Below are 23,492 nucleotides of genomic sequence, written 5' to 3' on the forward strand. Positions count from 1 at the left end.
TTATATAAATACTGCATCGTTGCAGTTTATTTCTCGTGAAATTGCCTACAGATTGCTCATAGGCCTGATATATGTACACTATCCTACACAGTGACTCGAGCTCCAGAAAGGTCCCAGAACAGGTACCAGTAGCCACAGGCTTGTACACTATGGCACCTGACCAGGACCTGTTTGTGTTTTCCATACAAAACGAAAATGAAGTAACACACCTTAAAAACAAAGATTGCGCCCCATTACCCCCGGAGATTGTAGGTATACAGGTACATAATGGTGTGATTATCTATCTGTCCCCACAAAACAACATCAGGTCACGCAACCCAGCAAGCCACCCACCCTATACATGCCTAAATACTATACCTTATTAGACACACTGTATGTATACGAGGCTCAACATACACCCAAAGTTGTAAATGTATACCAACCAGTTTGAATCCCCATTTTTACAAACATTTTTTTCTTAAGAATATTTTATCAGCAAAATCTGGAAAACAATTGACATATGTTCATGGACACCATACATTACTAACTTACGAACAAAATAGCTGGACACCTTAAATGTTGTAAAGATAATCATCAATTTTACAGTGAAACATTTTTGTCCATTTGACAAACATACTTTATAACAAACTTTCGTACATGTTTCACAGCATTTGATAAAATAAAATATATTTTCATGTACGGAGCGCTGTACTGACTTTATATAACGTTTGTCTTCACTATATATTTCAAAGACTCTTCCTAGGGTATCATCAATGGATAAAATGGAATGACTTATATAACACACAAATATGACCACGTAACAGGTGCTCCCTCCAATCGACCCAGTAAAACTTGACACACTTTAATTTGACTACTATCTCAATCCTGTGGTATTTTATAATTTGTCCTTTAGATTTAATTTTTGGGTCAGGGTGACCTTTCAAAGTGAAACAGCTCAGTTCTGCCCGTCCTACAGTCACCCATGTATCCTCTGAATACAGCCATTTGATCTGTCAGATGAAATTCCAGACCATACAATAGATGAAATTTTATCTTTTCCTATATAGAGTTACACCTGTATGTATCCAAAAACATATTTATTGGCGTTTTTTCAGGGGAGTGTCATCTGTCAATATTGTTAACAAACACACATACGTGGGGTAAACTCTAAACAGTGTCAATCGGTATTAAATGGAGGTTGAAAATCATTTCCTCAACATGAAATTTAACTCCAAAAATCATTAGTTTTCTAGGGATATTACATGTGAGTCTAAGGTCCCATATTCTGAAAAGAATAGAGTATAGAAACTTTTTCTATTTTTTGACTGTAATCATATGTAGTCAAGTCATCACATTTCAGCTCTCAGGTTTGTTCTCACCTGTGAAGGAAGTCATTAATGATTATATAAGCAAATTGTGGGAATGATATATGAAATTCCACGTAGTCATTGTCAATGGATTTCTCTTTATACTAGATGTACAGCAATGAAATCTGAGTTCTAAAGCTTAAGTTTTGATACGTATTTTCATATCCATCTCTCTAGACTCAAATGATAGGCAGCATATATATATATAATAGTAAATGTTCACAACATATTTAACCTCAATTAGTATAGCCAATTATCAAAGTGTTTATAGACTTATTCCACTTCTTATTACTAGTTATATATTTCCATTTTTGGCATCTTCAAACAGTGTCTTCCGTATATAAACAATCTGAGATCACAAATTATCAATAATTAATAACCTCATTTTCTTTTTAACCATAAGCTGCCTCATTAGATGTATCTAGTAGATTTAACTATTAGCTGTCTTATTAGATGTATCCGGTAGATTTTACCATTAGCTACCTCATTAGATGTATCTGGTAGACTTAACCATTAGCTACCTTATTAGATGTATCTGGTAGATTTTACCATTAGCTACCTCATTAGATGTATCTGGTAGATTTAACCATTAGCTGCCCTATTAGATGTATCTGGTAGCTTTAACCATTAGCTACCTTATTAGATGTATCTAGTAGATTTAACCATTAGCTGTCTTATTAGATGTATCTGGGAGCTTTAACCATTAGCTACCTCATTAGATGTATCTGGTAGATTTAACCATTAGCTGCCTTATTAGATGTATCTGGTAGATTTACCCATTAGCTGCCCTATTAGATGTATCTGGTAGCTTTAACCATTAGCTACCTTATTAGAAGTATCTAGTAGATTTAACCATTAGCTGTCTTATTAGAAGTATCTGGGAGCTTTAACCATTAGCTACCTCATGAGATGTATCTGGTAGATTTAACCATTAGCTACCTTATTAGATGTATTTGGTAGATTTAACCATTAGCTGCCCTATTAGATGTATCGGGTAGATTTATCCATTAGCTGCCCTATTAGATGTATCTGGTAGCTTTAACCATTAGCTGCCTTATTAGATGTATTTGGTAGATTTAACCATTAGCTGCCCTATTAGATGTATCGGGTAGATTTCACCATTAGCTGCCTTATTAGATGTATCTGGTAGATTTTACCATTAGCTGCCCTATTAGATGTATCGGGTAGATTTAACCATTAGCTGCCTTATTAGATGTATCTGGGAGATTTAACCATTAGCTACCTCATTAGATGTATCTGGTAGATTTAACCATTAGCTACCTCATTAGATGTATCTGGTAGCTTTAACCATTAGCTGCCCTATTAGATGTATCTGGTAGATTTAACCATTAGCTACCTCATAGATGTATTTGGTAGCTTTAACCATTAGCTGCCTCATTAGATGTATCTGGGAGATTTAACCATTAGCTGTCTCATAAGATGTATCTGGTATATTTAACCATTAGCTGTCTTATTAGATGTATCTGGTAGATTTAACCATTAGCTGTCTTATTAGATGTATCTGGTAGCTGTGTTTGTTTTTATTACACTTAAATGTGTTTTGCCTTGAACTTGATAAATATGATGAAATAAGAAAATATAGAACATGAACATGTGCTTCGGTAGTAAAAGGATGGACCAAGAGAGATAGTCCAGACTATTTGTACCTGAAATGTTACCATTCAGATCATAAGGATTACATTCAATTGATTAGAATGATTAAGTGTAGTGTACATTAGAACTTTATGATCACCTCCTTATACCAAACCTTCTGTGATTCGGTTGTGACATGACAAACTTTAACATACTTCTACGTTGTGTTTCTTTGACCTTGACCTCCATACAAACAGAAATCTAAACTACTGTCATATTCTTTATAAGTTATGACCTCATGTGTGGTCACTTAATGTCCAGTATTTTGTCCCCAGAACTGACAATGAAGTCCACACCTTGTCAGGTTGACCACAGAGCATAAAGGCTTTAATTGCAGTGTACCAGCTGGTATTGGTCAGTTAGAGGTCAAATAGAGGTCATTACCTGCCATGTTCCAATGCATATCAGTATCGGCCAAAAACCTTTCAAACTTTCATGAGATGACACCTTCACAGATGGTCAACCTCTAATAAACCTACTGCAATAGCCTGCAGAGGTTTCATTACACAGGACAGGTGTGAATTCAATGAAGGCCTATATATACACTGACCCTAGAATTTAACTCCTATGTAGGCCTATTCATTGACCTGACCAAGTACAATTAATTTCTCATGAAGGCCAATACTTTGACCTTGAACAGGTAGAATATTATTCCTTTGAAGGTCTATACTTTTACCTTGAACAGGTAGGATAATATTCCTGTCAAGGTCTATACTCTGATGACCTTGAACAAATTGTATCAGATTCAAATAAAATTGAATCAAGATTTTTACCTTGACCTTGAAGTAGGATTGGATTCCAATTAAGGCTTATATGTTACTTTGACCTTGAACAAGTACATGTAGGATACCCTACAATAAACCAATCGAAGTCTTTGCTTTGACCTTGAACAGGTAGGACCAGATTCCTACCTAATTGGTTCCAGGTCTATGATTTAATACTACTGATTTAAAAGAATTACCTTAGAAATTATGTGATAAATCAATTATAAAAAGAAGAAAGATCAAGATCTGAAAGAAATCCTCTCCTACATAATTCTTTAAAACACCAGATCATGATTACTAGACGTCTTCAGGGGATAGAGCAAGTAATGAAATTATATAGAACACTATCAGCAGCTGACTAAGTCCATGAATTTAGATGTAGTCCATGCTGACAAGCACATGATGAACATGTGTGATATAAACATACCAGTTTTACATTTTTAATTGAAAATCCCAGGTAGATTTCAAACTGAGAGGATAAATTATGTCTAACACTATAAGCATGATCCTTAATCCTAGCTTTATTAATCACAAACCTGTATAGCAAAGCTGTAATTATATACTTTTTATCTAATAAATACCTCAAGATATAAGGCCAAAATGTGTGCTTTTTTTATTCCTTGCCTACTTATCTTTCATATTTATCATAAAATTTCATGTCATATTTAATATTTCCTGCCAAAAGTTAGATGAGGAAATGAGATATGATTTGACTATCTAGCTACATACAGCCTGTCGAGTGCAAGGATACATTAAGGTATTATGTTTTACCTACATTATGAAATGTTAATGTTCTTGTACAGGAGGTCCTGAAAATAAGTGTACCAATGTTTTTTTTCGTACAATAATGCAGTTTGAAAATATGCAAAATATGAAGTATTATGCTGCTGTACACTGGCCAAGAGCAACTTCAATTCTAAAAACAAAATGGAACCCTTTCTCCATTGAGTAGATTCACACCTATCTGATATGTATATTTGTACAATAAAATATGTTTAAACTACAATTGCAACTGCTACCAAATTTTATTTTTGTTAAGCAATTACAAGCAGTTTAGTGTTGACATATGCTGTTTCAGAACACAGCCTATTAAAATGAACACATTCTGCATAGCTAGCTACCCATTGGAAAAAATTCCATTAAAATATAAGCAATATTTATGACAATTGACAATCTTTATACAACCATGAATGATGATGTCATCTTGAAATTGAAATAGCAGATCACAACCACCTAAATTACTTTGTACATAACATTCAGGAGGTTTTCAGAGAAACAAGTTATTCTACCTTGTACAATACACATACAATTCTACAGTACCTGTTAACACAAAATGTAAAGCTTTGTTGGTTTTTATATTCTGTTCCACAGATGAACATCAATTGTTAGCTGGTGAGACACAAGACTGATAACAACAGAAGCAGTTTCATAGGTGGTGGGACTACAGCTACATCCCAATATTCTCAACATAACAGAAACTCGACTCTCGTCAACGTATATGCCATCCACTTTCTGCTAACATACTGTAAAATTTCCTTTTATGTTTTCATGATTATTAAAACATAATGAAATAAAACAATTAACAAATGGTTAATTTAGTATAAGGGGACCATAGAAGACAGTAATATTGTATACACCTGTACAGATATCCTAGCTTTGTCATCATCAGTGAAGATAATGTAGTCACACCTGTACAGATATCCTAGCTTTGTCATCATCAGTGCAGATAATCTAGTCACACCTGTACAGATATCCTAGCTTTGTCATCATCAGTGCAGATAATCTAGTCACACATGTACAGATATCCTAGCTTTGTCATCATCAGTGCAGATAATCTAGTCACACATGTACAGATATCCTAGCTTTGTCATCATCAGTGCAGATAATCTAGTCACACCTGTATTGGTATCCTAGCTTTGTCATCAGCAGTGAAGATAATCTAGTCACACCTGTACAGATATCATAGCTTTGTCATCATCAGTGAAGATAATCTAGTCACACCTGTACAGATATCCTAGCTTTGTCATCATCAGTGCAGATAATCTAGTCACACATGTACAGATATCCTAGCTTTGTCATCATCAATGAAGATAATCTAGTCACACTGGTACAGCTATTCTAGCTTTTGCCATCATCAATTTAAGATAATCTAATCACACCTGAACAGACAACAGGATGATTCTGGTCTACTTAAGTACTGACCCTCACCAGACAGGTGTCACTAGAGTACTACAAACAAGACAAGTGACTGACACCTGTAGCCTGGAGACTACATGGTGCAGGTATTGGTCAGAGCTATTGGTCAGATCTATCAGAGGGTATCTGTCAGACTCATGTCACAATGACCTGAGTCACCTTGACCATGTTGATGGCCAGCTAAGGACTGAGGGCAATCTGGACAGTGGTCCTTTTACGAATTAGCTTACTATGATCTGTTCATGTATATCACATCATTAATTGCCCGGGGATTCAAAAATATTTTATATGTAATAATTAACATTTTAAATAGCTTATTAATATGATCCAGCTATAAACAGCTGCTTTTGTAGGCTGATTGAAAATAACAACATAACAAGCTGTTATGTTTGGATGTGCCAGATAATGTCCTCTTTTGGTAAATATTGTATCTCTTCTGTGTGTACCATTTTTTTATCCCCACTGTGTAAATTTATCTCCCCCTCCAAACATTATATCTCTTGTGTAGATAATATATCACCTTTGTACATTATATCTCATCATGTGATTGAAATAGCATCACCTGTGTTTTGTATTTTATTCTACAAGAAAGCATAATACATGTAATTTCAGCCAGTACAAGTATCATGGGGTGAGACCTAGGACTCATTTGAGGATAGGCACCTGTTGTTAGTTTATCCATCCATCTTACACAGAACAGGAATCTTGGGATTATGAACACGATGCAATTTTCTCAGTATGTCAAAATGTGTGAGATTGATCATGCAGCTCTGTTGTTCTGTAATTAAGCAGTCAGCCCGACTCAGAATGACCATTAACTAATATCTGGCGAGATGCCTCTATCCTATGAGCCAGATCCAGCATCTGAAGTGTGTTATACTTATAGCCTATAGATACAGTCTGGAGGCCCGTTAATTCTGGTACATGCATCCTCTAACTCTGTAAACAAGTCAATAGGAATTTACAATGTACATGTGTATGTTACTTTGCTTTTAACAGTATTCTATCAAGGCTGGAAACTAATCCCAAGACTTACTAAAGGTGGAAACAAGGTTTTACAAAAATACAGGGCAGACAGTTCATGACTGCTTCCTGAAAAGAAACGATTACCAGCAACACCCACACAACAGGCAATAGTGAATCTTTGAGAGCATGTCGATGTTTAAGACTAGAAATCTACAAATCAATTACAGCCCTAGACTTTTGCTTGTCCAGGTCGCTGTTTTCAATGATATGTGATTGATCTCCTGAAAAGGATGACAATTAATTAGTGACACTGATACGTCAAACCAAACAATTCCCATTTTTTTTTTTTTTTTTTTAAAGAAAAAAACTACCACAGAGTTAATGATACGTTTAATTGCAGCACGTGGCGCGTAGGATACTTGAAACTTTCACACATTGTACATAATTTCAAACCTTTCCCCTTGAAACGTTTGCACTAGATAGATGTCAAGTGTTTTGGATGTTTTTTCTTGCCGTCAGCCTGACAAATGTCCTTGAAACAGACGCCTTACAAGTGCAAGATTTAAAACGTAGTGTTAGACTGATACACAGAAAGTTTACACAGAGGACAGGTGATACCCTCGGGAACGGGTCAGGCGATACCCTCGGGAACGGGTCAGGCGATACCCTCGGGAAGGAAAAGAGGACAAGCAAATATCGGGGGGGGGGGGGGAAGGATTAAGGGAACATGTGACACAGAACAGATCACAATACCTGTGTGGAATCCATGGCCACCCTCTGCCACTGTAAATGTATATGGAACAATGGCCACCCTCAATCTGCAACTGTTTATGCAGAGGGACCAGAGGCAACACAACTGCTGCCACCGTGGGATGTTCCTGTGCATCAACAACTGTCTATATGCTTGGTATAGTAGTGTTGCCACATGTCCCTCATAACATTAACACACCAATCACATGCAGGAGCAAGAGGTTTTTTGTCCACGGTTTCAGTGCCTACATGTCTATAGAGAAACCAATTAACAGTATATTTTATCTACTCTATATTTTTTTGGCATAGTATTATATTTACTACGCAGTAGTTATATCTACTGTATATTTTTTTGGCCTAGTATTATATTTACTACGCAGTAGTTATATCTACTGTATATTTGTTGTATAGTGTTATATTTACTATGCAGTTGTTATATCTACTGTGTATTTGTTGTAAAGTGTTATATTTACTACGCAGTAGTTATATCTATTGTATATTTGTTGTAAAGTGTTATATTTACTAAGCAGTAGTTATATCTACTGTATATTTGTTGTATAGTGTTATATTTACTATGCAGTAGTTATATCTACTGTATATTTGTTGTATAGTGTTATGTTTACTAAGCAGTAGTTATATCTACTGTATATTTGTTGTATAGTGTTATATTTACTTAGCAGTAGTTATATCTACTGTATATTTGTTGTAAAGTGTTATATTTACTAAGCAGTAGTTATATCTACTGTATATTTGTTGTATGAACTGTTTAGTGGTTATTTAATATCTACTGTATAGTAGTAGGACATTACAAATATTGTTGGTTTCTAGTTTCACCATCTAGGAAAAGATTATATTTCATCACATATTTTCTTTGGCTATACATATAAACCAAGGATTTTGACTTTAACACTGCTTGCTTGACTCTTGTGTCCAAAACTTTAAGCGTAATATGTCAAAAATAGGATTGGTAAAGCTACAATCAGAAACATACACATCTTATGCATCATGCTTTTTCCTCAAGTACAAATATTATGGCCTAGAGAACAGCTTAAACTATGATGGCCTTTTACACTCATTTTGTCAAGCTGGGGGGGATTTATTGCTTTTTTTACCCATTCCTAAGATTCAGCCACAAAATGTTTTCTCCCCCATGAAAAAAAAACAAAAGTTTGCTCAGAGCATGATGAAGTCTGAAAGTATGAGTAGGTATCCAGAAAAGTAGTTTTGTATTGGCACCGACTTCATGGACATTGGTCCAATGTACATATAAGTCACCAGAATCCTACACAGAATGTAAAGCTACTGAACGTCAACAAACTCCCATCTGTAGGTCATTGTACCCTCCATTGAAAAACAAGCATGGCTGCCAGTTGTTGCATGTTTGTATGGTGAATGTCGTTGTTTACATCAACAAGGCTACAAACATTTCTGTCCCGTATGTAAGTACAAGTATGATAGACAACGCATCAATACACCTTCCTCCTGCATGTTTGATGTATTTATCTTGGATACTGGTGCTGACTGTCGGTGTTGATAGGCATAAAGCATGCCAACTTGTGACATTCTACCAAATGGTGCCAATATTTTTAATACACAATAAACATAATGTACCCTTCAGCCACAAGGTATCACTGCATCCTCTCGGACTGATTCTGTGGATGTAACAGTTAGTCTAACCATGACTATTTAACACCTCCCAATGGCTTTCTTGTCTACTGAGTATGTGAGAAAGATGAACAACATACACACTTTTTATCTGTAAGTCTTGTTCAAACTCTGGTGATTTACTATGTTTAGGTAAATATGATTTATGATGGAACAGACATGTTTAGCTCACAAATTAATTAAGGAGATCATTTCCTGATTGTCAGAAATTGCATGTCTACTTATAATTATTTTGTGTTGGGTATATATATATATATATACCAGCATATTGTACAAAACAACTGTACACCTCAGGGAGCACTCTATTCAACTGTGTCAGACTTGGGATTCTTATAGTAATATATATAAAACAGCCAGGATTTTAATAGCCATTTTTTATAGTCTGTACCAACAGCTCTGTTGACTAATGTATATACTGGATCTTGATAACTGAACAACAAGTATTATAAAATAATGGATGCATGAAGGGACTGTGACCCCTGGCCAGATGGCTAAAGTGCCTGTGTTTCAATAGAGGAATTTGCTTTTTCATGATACTCCAATGGAAAACGACCTTTATGAATACTGTATGTTATACAGATCTAAATGACACCTATGTCAATGTGCTCTGTATGTTATACAGATCTAAATGACACCTATGTCAATGTGCTCATAAATTTAATACCCCCCCCCCCCCCCCCCTGGTTTATGTACATGCCTTTCATCACACATCACACATCACATCTCATGTAGTGATGGGCAATGTATCTGTCAGATCCTCTAGATGTGTAATCTTGTGGCCCTTTAGCTGTACGGGGTTTCTGGAGAAAGATCTAGCATCCATAATAGGCCAGGTTAAACAAACACTAAACCTGTAGATTAAGTCCACCTGTTTCTTTATCTGCCCCCATTCAAACATATGTGTGATACTTGGTATGCAGGGAAGGAAATACACCCCTGTCATATCACACACAGTACTGGAACAGGCCTCCTGGCATTTCTCTAGGTCAAGACCTCGATATTGGGAGGTCCTGATCGTAGGTGAACATTAAATTTCCAACCTGTTTCACATAAGCTGGGGTTCACAGCCTAAAGCTTCATTGCCCAATCATTTCAATCATGGCCTAATTATGTCATTATATTATCACTCATGCATGATGGACACTGGTGAATCAGTCAAGGGTGACAGCTTTGCTGATCCATGATCAATCACCTTGATGATCAACCACAATATAGATTCCTTCCTGATCAACACCAATCTCCCTCAAAACCTCCAAGTCCAGAAAAACATTTTCAAAATATGCACATATCCATCATATTCTATTAATTGAAATGAGACATCATCATAACTCTTCATCTTTGAAACTGAATCCAGATATGACATGTTTCTTTCGTAAGCAAGTACACAAACATGAAGGGAAATGGTACACACAATGTGATTTGATATAATATACATGTATACTGGTAGTTCATTTTGTACAAGTACACATCCATCGCCTCAAATATGTAAATATCTGAGATTACAGATACTGTGTGGCCTATATTCTGGGGTTGATAGAGTACTGTAATCCTTGGTTCTAGGAGGACCAGGAAATAGAGATACCTCCTCCAGCTCCCCACCACACTGGGGAGGGGAGGTTGAGCTGGTCCAGATGCTGAGAGGGGGTCAAGCTTTCCTAGCTGCCACAGACAGGCTGGGGGATGTTACATGTCAACACTCAGACACAAGCTGAGCCGCCCTCACCATGGGTTATACTATAAACATTGGCAGCACAAACAAAACAATAGATGTATCAACTCTAAAAGATTTCTCGACTTTCCTCTGATCAGAGATAACCAAACTGCAGTGGAAGTTGATCAGTTCTACCTGGACCCTACCACATATGTACAACAGATTTATAGAAACCAACCACAGAGTTTTTACAACAACTCATTAATATGGCACATTGATTATGGAAAAGAACCATTTTGAAGACTGAGCACAAGGAAAAAATCTCCTAGGAGCCATTTAGTCAGAACAGGAGGAAATGAGGATGAATTTCTGCAATAAATCTCTATCAAATTTTATTCAAAGACTAGTTGTATTTTTAGTTTGTTTTTATTTCAACTACTGGTGTATATAAATCAGGTATATCTCCAATTCTAGCATTGCTGTCTGGAGAGATGAAATACCGAGATTAATCACAATGCATCTTCTAAGTCACAGCCCCCCAGATACAGGGGAGACTTTATATGTAAGATCTGCAGAAAAGCCCAAGCCCCAAGATACATGTCATGGCGTCTAAATGTTAAGTCTGTAGGTATTCCACGGTAAGATTGATATATGAGAAAGCATGTCTGGATAAGAGCTTAAAAGATCAGGATACCATCTAGGCAAGTCTAGAACACAGTGAACCAGATGGTTTTGTCATCAACAGCAGCAGCTGGACTAGTATAGCGTTGTCGGATGAAGAAATACACCATTTTAAATCTTTTCCCCATGTTCAACTCCCTTTTGACTTTGTCCCGAGATTCTATGTAGGCTGAGGATAGATAAGGAGGGAGGGGTTACATCTGTCCCTGATATGACACCAGTGCCTGGCCTGTTAACAGATGTTACAGATAACACACTCAGGCTGCTGCTGATCAAATGAGCAGTCATATAACCAGTAATGCTGAGAATTCAACTGTTTTATTTCAGACATATCCTTGATCGACACTTACTGGTACAAGTAAAATGTAAAAAGATGGATGTTGACTTCCCAATTCAGACTGCTTTTTATTTTCTGATGCGTCACATACAAAACATATAATACCAGACCAGCAGTAAATCATAAATTTTACACTGGCAATTGACACTTTCATCAAGTGAAGTGCCTCAACATAAACAATATCTACACAATCATTTTTAGTTATCTTATTTTGTATAGAGGTGTAACACAACTAAGTTGCCCTATGTACCAGCAAACCCTAGTTACAATACAATTTTTTCTGAAACAATACATATGTAACAGCACTTTTTGTAATAAATCAAGTAAATTATTATTATTCTTCCCAGTTTAATAGTCATCTCCACAAAGAAAATAATACACTAAATTACTGTAACACATCAATGCCATAATTGCTTCCTATATAGAAATGGACACTAGATCCCTGGAGAATTGACTGTTCCTGATGTAACTCCACTTCTACATCATATGATGGCAGTTTCAAACCCAGAGACTCCCTGTGCTGTATCATTGTACGGAGACTCCCTATGCTGTATCATTGTACCGATGGACCTCTCAGCAGCCAAAACCTGAATATTCCTAGTGTACTCAAGTGAAGGCCCCTGTGGTCAGATCATCATACTATACCAACACATAACACAGGATCACAAGGGTCATTTACTCTCTGTGTAGAGTTCTCCATGAAGTGGACCCTACAATTTGGATTCCTGGGGTCATCTGATGTATTTAACAGCTAAGACTGCCCACTGGCCCCATAAATACTCTTTACACTGACAGGGGTCAGAGCATCTGTAGGGGTCAACAAAGGTCAAAGATTCAAGAGAAAGGGAAACTGTCTTTTCCAATTTCCATTTTCTTATGGTTGGTTGATCGCTGACAGTTTTAAGTTGTGGTCGTCACCACTAGGAGTGGGGTTAGGGTTTTAAAGACCAGAGACAGATAACCATGTCACCCTTGGTCACCATTAACACAAAAGTTCAAGTAAAATCTGATTGACCCACAATAAAACTCAAATGTACACAAAGACCTACAGAAGCAGGATAAGTGGACCTTGTAATGATAAATTATGATTTATAGTGATCTACTATATCACTGTTGAGGGTTATACAGAGTGGGGTTAAGAAGGCATTTATGTCCTGAAACTATACCTGCCCTTTCAAATCCTGGTAATAACTGCCACACATTATATATCTGTATCTGAAATAGTGTAATAAATCTTGACCCTTTATCCTTGACCAATAACCACCGAAATCTAATACAAATAGGTGTAGAACTCAATGTTATCATATTATGTTGCAAATATAACCAGGCATTCACAAGATATTTTGGGGACAGGCTTTTTACTTGACGCCATGACATAGAGGACCAACAAAATTGAATCAGGTGTAGAACTCAACTGTGTTTGTGTTTGCTACTTAGTACACATGTAAAAGATCTGTTAGGCCAATTTTATGCAAGACAGAAACATCCTAAAAAAACCAATGCATATTTCAAGTTAGAAACATATACACATGCAATAACTACAAAACATTGCTCTACTGGCCCAAATAATCCTCTCTGGCAGGTCATTTTACAATAGCCCCAGTAACTGAGATTTTTGCTCATCAGCTGTGTAGATCTTGGTTTATATACCTACCATGTGGCAAGCATTAGCACACTATGTACAGATTGTATACAGAAGCCAATTAGTGTGAGGAGCTAGCTCTCCAGGACAATCAGGGCGGTGATAGAGATAGGTTTATAGACAGACATGTAAGCTATTACCCCTCCCCCTGAGTAAGGTTTCCCTCTCAGGTGTAACAGGTTGGAGGTACTTATACCAAAGTTTGTAGAAAAAGTGACAAATAATTTCCTCTGTAGAATTATCTTTTTTTCTATGATAGAAAATTACTTCTAATGTTACCTCGTACAAAATGCTAATTTTGGTCCAGATAATAAAAAGGGATTGATTTTTAAATATTTAAATTATAATCGTAAATGCGCTGCAATAATTATCATTCAGCATGAAAATTATCATGTGTTCTGCCTGTCAAGACAAACACAATGACCAAGTTATAAATACCACAAAATTCAAACAAATATCTCCCAGTTTTAATGTTACTTTTCACAAAATGATGAGCCATTTGGCCTCCTTTTGATAGACCAGTTGTATCTGCATTTCCTATCTCCCTGAACGGGGATCTCCAGTGCATTCTCGTTTGTATACGATTTATCTAGAGGCCAAATCTGTAAAACCGTATTGGGGTGACATTGCGTACATCCTCGTCCAACAAGATAGATGAGTCTCCCGAGCTTACCTAACCCATAACTTTCTGTATTCTGTTGAAGACCACAATAATAATGTCCTCAATATGTAAATCTAAAACCTGTAGAACCATTTCTAAATCTTTACAGAAAGTATGCATTATTTATTAGTTAAGGAGTTGTCCATCTACAAATATATTCTGTGCAACATTTACTGTTAAATCAAGCATTTACAGTAATTTTGGTTCCAAATTTCATGATTAATTTATTTACTTTAAAATCATAACATAGGTACTTTATTCCATCAACCTTGACCTCTCTGACCCTTGAATTGCCATTTACCGGTACTCACTCACCCCTGAAATTTCATAATGAACTATTCCAACCTTTGAATTGGAAGAGTTCAAATGTGTCTTCAGAGGTGAATGAGTTAATACTTGCGCGTCCTACACAAATGTTGTGTTCTAGCACTCCTGCAAACTAAAACTAACAACAACCTTTTCACTTATTTTTTCTAAGACCTGTAGCCTATTGATTGGCTAAATACAGCAGCTTCTTAGTAACAAAACATTTCAAGACATTTATAAACTATACAAGTGCAAAATACTACGTAATATACAAAAAAAAAAATGTATGAGAGAAAGTGATTACATATATCAACTTGTGGGGTTGTGTTATTCAATATTGAACATTTTATTAAGCAAATAAAAGGGTCCAATGAGGGCATGATATCCTTAAAGTATGCATGATAAATATAGAAACATCACATTAAATATACTATGTGCTAAAGGTATAAGGCAATCAATGCCAAATGATCTATACCACCCAACCTATCTGTTGTGGTATCTATACCACCCAACCTCTCTGTTGTGGTATCTTTACCACCCAACCTCTCTGTTGTGGTACCTTTACCACCCAACCTCTCTGTTGTGGTATCTATTCCACCCAACCTCTCTGTTGTGGTATCTTTACCACACAACCTCTCTGTTGTGGTATCTATACCACCCAACCTATCTGTTGTGGTATCTTTACCACCCAACCTATCTGTTGTGGTATCTTTACCACCCAACCTATCTGTTGTGGTATCTTTCCCCCCGACCTCTCTGTTGTGGTATCTATACCCCCCAACCTATCTGTTGTGGTATCTATACCACCCAACCTATCTGTTGTGGTATCTATACCACCCAACCTCTCTGTTGCGGTATCTATACCACCCAACCTCTCTGTTGTGGGATCTTTACCACCCGACCTCTCTGTTGTGGTATCCATACCACGCAACCTCTCTGTTGTGGTATCTATACCACCCACCCTCTCTGTTGTGGTATCTTTACCACCCGACCTCTCTGTTGTGGTATCTTTTCCACCCAACCTCTCTGTTGTGGTATCTTTACCACCCGACCTCTCTGTTGTGGTATCCATACCACCCAACCTCTCTGTTGTGGTATCTATTCCACCCAACCTATCTGTTGTGGTATCTATACCACCCAACCTATCTGTTGTGGTATCCATACCACCCGACCTCTCTGTTGTTGTATCTATACCACCCAACCTCTCTGTTGTGGTATCTATACCACCCAACCTCTCTGTTGTGGTATCCTCTCTGTTGTGGTATCTTTACCCCCAACCTCTCTGTTGTGGTATCTATACCCCCAACCTCTCTGTTGTGATATCCTCTCTGTTGTGGTATCTTTACCCCCGACCTCTCTGTTGTGGTATCTTTACCACCCAACCTCTCTGTTGTAGTATCTTTACCCCCGACCTCTCTGTTGAGGTATCTTTACCCCCCAACCTGTCTGTTGTGGTATCTTTACCACTCAACCTCTCTGTTGTGGTATCCATACCACCCAACCTCTCTGTTTCTCTGTTGTGGTATCCTCTCTGTTGTGGTATCTTTCCCCCCCAACCTCTCTGTTGTGGGATCTATACCACCCAACCTCTCGGTTGTGGTATCTATACCACCCAACCTATCTGTTTTGGTATCCATGCCACCCGACCTCTCTGTTGTGGGATCTTTACCCCCCAACCTCTCTGTTGGGGTATCTATACCCCCGAACTCTCTGTTGTGGTATCTTTACCCGCCAACCTCTCTGTTGTGGTATCGATACCACCCAACCTCTCTGTTTCTCTGTTGTGGTATCCTCTCTGTTTTGGTATCTTTACCCCCAACCTCTTTGTTGTGGTATCTATACCCCCCAACCTATCTGTTGTGGTATCTTTACCCCCGACCCCTCTGTTGTGGTATCTTTACCCCCCAACCTGTCTGTTGTGGTATCTTTACCACCCAACGTCTCTGTTGTGGTATCTATACCCCCCAACCTATCTGTTGTGGTATCTATACCACCCGACCTCTCTGTTGTGGTATCTTTCCCACCCGACCTCTCTGTTGTGGTATCTTTACCCCCCAACCTCTCTGTTGTGGTATCTTTACCCCCCATCCTCTCTGTTGTGGTATCTATACAACCCAACCTCTCTGTTGTGGTATCTATACCTCCCGACCTCTCTGTTGTGGTATCTTTTCCCCCCAACCTCTCTGTTGTGGTATCTATCCCCCCGAACTCTCTGTTGTGGTATCTTTACCCTCCAACCTCTCTGTTGTGGAATCTTTACCACCCAACCTCTCTGTTGTGGTATCTATACAACCCAACCTCTCTGTTGTGGTATCTATACCACCCAACCTCTCTGTTGTGGATGAGACAGATGCATCTAATCATTTAGTTTGTTTAAAAACATACCTCACTTATATTAAAATATCCTGTAGTAAATATGTATCTACTACTGGTTGCTACAGGTAAGACCTTCACTTTACTAGCCTAACCAGGCCAGCACACATACATCAATGTTTTTACGACTTGTCATAAACCTGAAGTAGTGACAATATCCTTGTCATGCATCTTGGTTGGGATAATGTTTGGTATGATGGTTGCCAAAATTGGATGCATATCTCAGCGAGTTCTACCACAATTTTCTCATCAAGTTGCGCTTTTAAATTTCTGACAATAAATCACCAGCACATCTATTGTGTGATCATGCCAATTGGTACATTTTATTTTTATTTAAAATCTTTCAAATAATTTTCTGTAATCATTTGTCTCGTAAAAATGGACATTAATCTCAAGAGTGTCATGATGACAGGGTTCTCCATTAAGTAAATTCACCACTTTCAACATTTGAACACCAATAAAGTAAGTTCGCCAAGTTCAAGTTTAAAAAGATACAGCTAACAACTACGAATAGATATGTCATCTATATGCACTTTTTTTCTATTTCATAAATTGCCTGCCTTTTTGTAGTTAAAGGGCATTACTGGATTACCTCCCTTCTATATACATGTAACAGGTACATTTGTAGTTGGTATACATACAGATAAAATGACACCTTACTAATTATACCAAAATTCTACAGGAAAGACATGTTATATAACTACACATCAAAATTAATATCCTGACTACTGATAAATGGGGTCACTGTAGAGCTGGAGTGGCTCCACGTAATTTTGACAAGGGAGTTAACCGTGTACTCTCCAGTTATTTTCCTGATGCATGCAATTCATTAATTCTTATGAATATAATACAAGGTCGAGGGCACTGGAAAAGCAATAACTTGTTAGAAACAATGTATAACATTTACACACATACTAAATGACAATTTCTAGTCACTCCGTATTGTTTTGCCTAGTTTTACAGACAAATATTAGCAGCTTCTCCTAGTCTAAGGATACTTCATTGTCCCAAAATGAAGTAAAATGAACAGTATCCTCCTAATTTCAATACACATAATCCTTCTACAGTATTCCCATTTTGTTCTACTTAGTAATGACAGGAAACTTACTATTCATGAGCAGTAGCGTCAATGTTTGATTGGACCATGATTGAAAGAAATGACCTGTGGTCGTAATTGGCAGGGGTGAAATATATTTACATGAAATCCTCAAATCTCAAATTCAATTAAAATTTATGTAACACTGATTCATATAATGCAGACAAAATCTTATATTCCACATTTCATAAAATTGAAGGCGACCTTACTTACCATTGAAAGATTTTTATATCATGACACATCAGTACATATATGTTTCACAATCAAATCTTGCACACGTATTTAATTAGATCACCACATACCTAGGTATAAGATCATCTTGATGAACGATTTCCTCTGAAAAGGCCTAGGTGTGTTATAGGGAATCATCTCTATAGTGCCTCTAAAAGGATGAGACTTCTCAGATTTTACCCACAAAACAATTTAATTTTTGAAATCTTTTGAAATGGAATACCGATACATACACTGTACATATCCTATGCTCGCTATATTTACAATTTTCTGTGGGCTAGAAATGAATATTCTTCACATATAAAAGTTGAGATAATTTCTTTGTGGTCTAAATTCTATACAGTGTAAATGACACCCTGTACTGGCCCACTTTTATAGATAATCGGTTCTGTACGACTGTTTACAACAGGAACTTCTTATTCAAATGTTTATTCTCAATGAATAGTTCGTCTTTCCTTTTCGAATGAAAATTTTCATGTTATTACTTAAAACATTTTAACAATGTTTATTTTATGGTAATTGCTTTCAACTCCATCACATGCAGTTTATGCAGTTCTCCATGATCTGACTAGTTTTACTTTGACAGATACTAGTAGCTGAAACAAGCTAACCAGTGATACTGTTTACAGTGACCCTGTGAGAGAGAATTCTGGGAGAAAAATAGCTTCTAAATCAAGAACAATACCAGGAGGTCCCCTGGTTATCTGAGTCAACAATGCTCTAGATTAGGGGACACTTGTAGGATAAGTTTCCATACAGTGGATGCGTGCTGGCCACAGGTGACATGACCAAGTAGTCAATTAGGGTCAGAATATGAAGTGAAGACATTCCCATTTTTTATCAATATACATGACACCAAATTGATAACAGTGCTGTAGTAAACGTACTAAACAATGCCTTCCCAAACTTCAAACTCACAGCAAAAAACGAAATGCTCCTTTTTTCTCAAAGCTTGTGGACTACACATATTGACATTTTCTAAGAACACTTTGGTTTATAATGATGAATGCTCATAAAGATAGCTCTATTCAGTGATGGGATGAGTATTTCTAAAGGTATTGCTGGTAACTGCTACTACATACCTAGATATACAAGGGAATCGTTGTAACAACAAGCTCCAACATTAAAGTTGTGAGGTATTACAAGGACACTTCTAATTATAACACCTCAATTAAAGGTACGATTCAAGGTGAAAACTTAAACATTGACCAGAGTAGAGACTTATACATTGTATAGATATTAATTCAAATCTTTTACATCTTCATAACTCATAATTGGAAATAATCCATCTCCAAATAAATACACTGTTCAAGGTAGTGTTTTTTTCTCTCGCTAGTGTTTTCCATTAAGATTTTTTTCATGATTCGCTGCCAGGTTTTACAGATAGAATCGTTATTACCTATCATTTACAAGGGAAGAACTCATGTGTTATTGCAGTCAAACACATTTTATGTTCAAACGATATTACTTTTGCAAATATGACCTGAAGGAAATTGACGTGTATTTCTAGATAGAAAAAATCTGGGCTAAAAAGTCATTAAAATCTGTGTACATTAAGTAAATTATACACTACTATTGATCTCATTATACAAAAAAATCTTTTCTATTCAAAACTTACTTCACCTTATTTAAAACTTTATTTACAATTCAAAAGACGTAGAAAAAAGTATCATTAACTGAACACTCTGCCATCATGCATGTGATCTCATGTTACAGCTATACACTTTGTTGTAACAGCTTGCAAACATTCTAGGTATCATTATAATCCTGAAGTAAAATCAATATAGCATCAAATTTCCAATAGAGAGATATGAGTGTGATCCTAAAACAATATCACCTTCATTAATGACATTATCCTGTAAAATTAATTTATTTTACTAATTACAATTACATCAAAGGCCATTCCACAAAAGTTGCCTGTATACCCCTGGTAGGTACAGCTGTTTGATGGTACCAGACACAAAAGTTGCCTGTATACCCCTGGTAGGTACAGCTGTTTGATGGTACCAGACACAAAAGTTGCCTGTATACCCCTGGTAGGTACAGCTGTTTGATGGTACCAGACACAAAAGTTGCCTGTATACCCCTGGTAGGTACAGCTGTTTGATGGTACCAGACACAAAAGTTGCCTGTATACCCCTGGTAGGTACAGCTGTTTGATGGTACCAGACACAAAAGTTGCCTGTATACCCCTGGTAGGTACAGCTGTTTGACGGTACCAGACACAAAAGTTGCCTGTATACCCCTGGTAGGTACAGCTGTTTGACGGTACCAGACACAAAAGTTGCCTGTATACCCCTGGTAGGTACAGCTGTTTGACGGTACCAGACACAAAAGTTGCCTGTATACCCCTGGTAGGTACAGCTGTTTGACGGTACCAGACACAAAAGTTGCCTGTATACCCCTGGTAGGTACAGCTGTTTGACGGTACCAGACACAAAAGTTGCCTGTATACCCCTGGTAGGTACAGCTGTTTGACGGTACCAGACACAAAAGTTGCCTGTATACCCCTGGTAGGTACAGCTGTTTGACGGTACCAGACACAAAAGTTGCCTGTATACCCCTGGTAGGTACAGCTGTTTGACGGTACCAGACACAAAAGTTGCCTGTATACCCCTGGTAGGTACAGCTGTTTGACGGTACCAGACACAAAAGTTGCCTGTATACCCCTGGTAGGTACAGCTGTTTGACGGTACCAGACACAAAAGTTGCCTGTATACCCCTGGTAGGTACAGCTGTTTGACGGTACCAGACACAAAAGTTGCCTGTATACCCCTGGTAGGTACAGCTGTTTGACGGTACCAGACACAAAAGTTGCCTGTATACCCCTGGTAGGTACAGCTGTTTGATGGTACCAGACACAAAGGTTGCCTGTATACCCCTGGTAGGTACAGCTGTTTGATGGTACCAGACATGCAGAAACGAACTTGTACAATATGTATGTGGCACAATGAACCGCAATCTATATCTGTTCAGTTGTTTGTTGATGAGTTGTTTTCAACAAAAACGTCATGACCATGAAAAAAACAAGACAAATGCTGTTTGAATAAATTATGTGCTGATCTCATCAACGACGTCATGACCATCAAAACTAAAACCAGAACAATGTTGGTCTCATTGAAGATGTCATAACGGTAACATTAGATATTGACAAAAACAAAGCTTCAAGTACTGAAGGCCAATAGTACGTCCTCTGATAAACCTCAAGACACTCTCCAAAGGCAAAACAAGGAAAGCTGGGCTATAGAGTATCAAAATCTCTACAAATATTGTTGAAATGAATTACTGGTACAACTTTGACTCGCAAATCTTTGGGTCTTGTACTTGTGCTATATGGCGAATAGTGGATATTTCTAAAACTACGCATTATCCAGATGCTACAAGTATTAATCATACATGACATCATCAGAATGACATGACTTGTACCTCGAGTGTTGTAGACTAGGACTTTTATCCGTGTGTCAGCAGCTTCACAATGCATTTTTATAATTTTCACGGTTAATGTGCTTATAACATCACAGTAGTACATGTGTATCAGAAATAATGCGTCCCCATTACTATAGGGATATCCTAGTACAACAGCCAGGAATAGACCAATCAACAGAAGGCAGGACATAAAGGGTTCCAGTGTAAAACTAGGTCAAACTGGGTTCCAGTGTAAAACTAGGTCAAACTGGGTTTCAGGGTAAAACAAGGTCAGACTGGGTTTCAGGGTTAAACTAGGTCAGACTGGGTTTCAGGGTTAAATTAGGTCAAACTGGGTTCCAGTGTAAAACTAGGTCAAACTGGGTTTCAGGGTAAAACTAGGTCAAACTGGGTTTTAGGGTAAAACTAGGTCAGACTGGGTTTCAGGGTTAAACTAGGTCAAACTGGGTTCCAGGGTAAAACTAGGTCAAACTGGGTTTTAGGGTAAAACTAGGTCAAACTTGGTTCCAGGGTAAAACTAGATTCCAGTTTAAAACTACAGGTAGGTCAAACTTGGTTTGATCTAAAACTAGGACATACAGGGTTCCAGTGTAAACCATGGAAATACAAGATTCCAGTATAAAACTAGGACATTCAGGCTTCAAGTTAAAACTGGGATATACAGGGTTCCTGTGAAGAACTAGGTCATTCAGGGGTTCTAGTTGACAAATACCTCTTAGTCCTAGTAGGGGGAGGGAGGGTGTTATAGGGGTCCTATCAAAAAATGCCTGTTAATGTCAGTACAGCTGGTTTCTTTTATATTTAAGCAGTAATGAATTGTATACTGAATACTAATAAACGTTGTGAATCTATGGATGCTCGTACATGTAAGTAATGGAGCACTAGAGAACCGGAAGTAATCTCTAGAGTTTGTCACAATATATCAATGGCTACATATATATTTATCAACCTAGAGTGAGTGGTCAGGAAGTTCAAAATTAACATACACTACGTGTGATTCAATTCTGAAGAATTTTTCAAGTGTGGTTTGTTTTCATCTACCTTCATTTCAGCTATGATTAACTCTTTAGTTTACATTGATGTTGATCTAAATCTTATGGAAAATTATCACAAGTATCATTATATTCAATGAGACCCAAGGATAATCATCAAATTTTCCAAGCTTATCTTAAGAGAGATTTTCTCCTGTATCTTCACGTATAAGCTCTGAATTCTATCACAGCTACAGTATATACGTAGCTCCTCTTGGACTTCTGGTGCCATCAACGTTCAGCCCTCCGACATCTGCCCTGATTACCTTCGACGTCCATTTGTCAGACAGATCAGTTCTGCAATCTGCATTGAATTACCTGAACATCTTTTCTGTCCGATCAATTTTACTTGTAGGTTGGATGGTATAGAACTTTAAGATGTTATCACAGAAACAAATAGATGGAATAAATACAAAGACAAAACATTTTGCATTAAATCAATATTATTCTCAACTCAAACCCAAATCCCTTTATGTTTTCCAGTGTTCCAGACCTACATACAATGGCTGTATAACGTGGTAATTCACCAACTCCCTATACATCATTGTATATACATAAGAAGGCAGTGGTAATTCACCAACTCCCTATATACATTGCATACATGAGATGGTAGTGGTTATTTAGGTAATTCACCAACACCCTATACATTGTATGTACATAAGAAGGCAGTGGTAATTCACCAACTCCCTATATACATTGCATACATGAGATGGTAGT

At 37.3% G+C, this 23,492-nt stretch overlaps 1 protein-coding gene across 6 annotated transcripts in view; it reads right to left on the minus strand.

The window, feature by feature from the left end:
- The window catches only part of LOC110465227 (golgin subfamily A member 4-like), an 88,467-nt gene that overhangs the window by 55,354 nt on the left and 9,621 nt on the right, over positions 1-23,492 (minus strand). Inside the window, exon 1 of one of the 6 annotated variants that reach the window (XM_021520908.1) lies at positions 7,679-7,825. The exons of the other annotated variants lie outside the window; for them this stretch is intronic. Within the exon in view, the coding sequence (XP_021376583.1) occupies positions 7,679-7,693 (15 nt within the window). The 5' untranslated portion in view covers positions 7,694-7,825. Of the gene's footprint in view, positions 1-7,678; positions 7,826-23,492 lie in introns of those variants that run through there. 6 annotated transcript variants of the gene reach the window in all.

The sequence above is a fragment of the Mizuhopecten yessoensis genome, unplaced genomic scaffold (genome assembly GCF_002113885.1).
Source record: "Mizuhopecten yessoensis strain PY_sf001 unplaced genomic scaffold, ASM211388v2 scaffold11065_1, whole genome shotgun sequence".
Classification (NCBI taxonomy): Eukaryota; Metazoa; Mollusca; class Bivalvia; order Pectinida; family Pectinidae; genus Mizuhopecten; species Mizuhopecten yessoensis.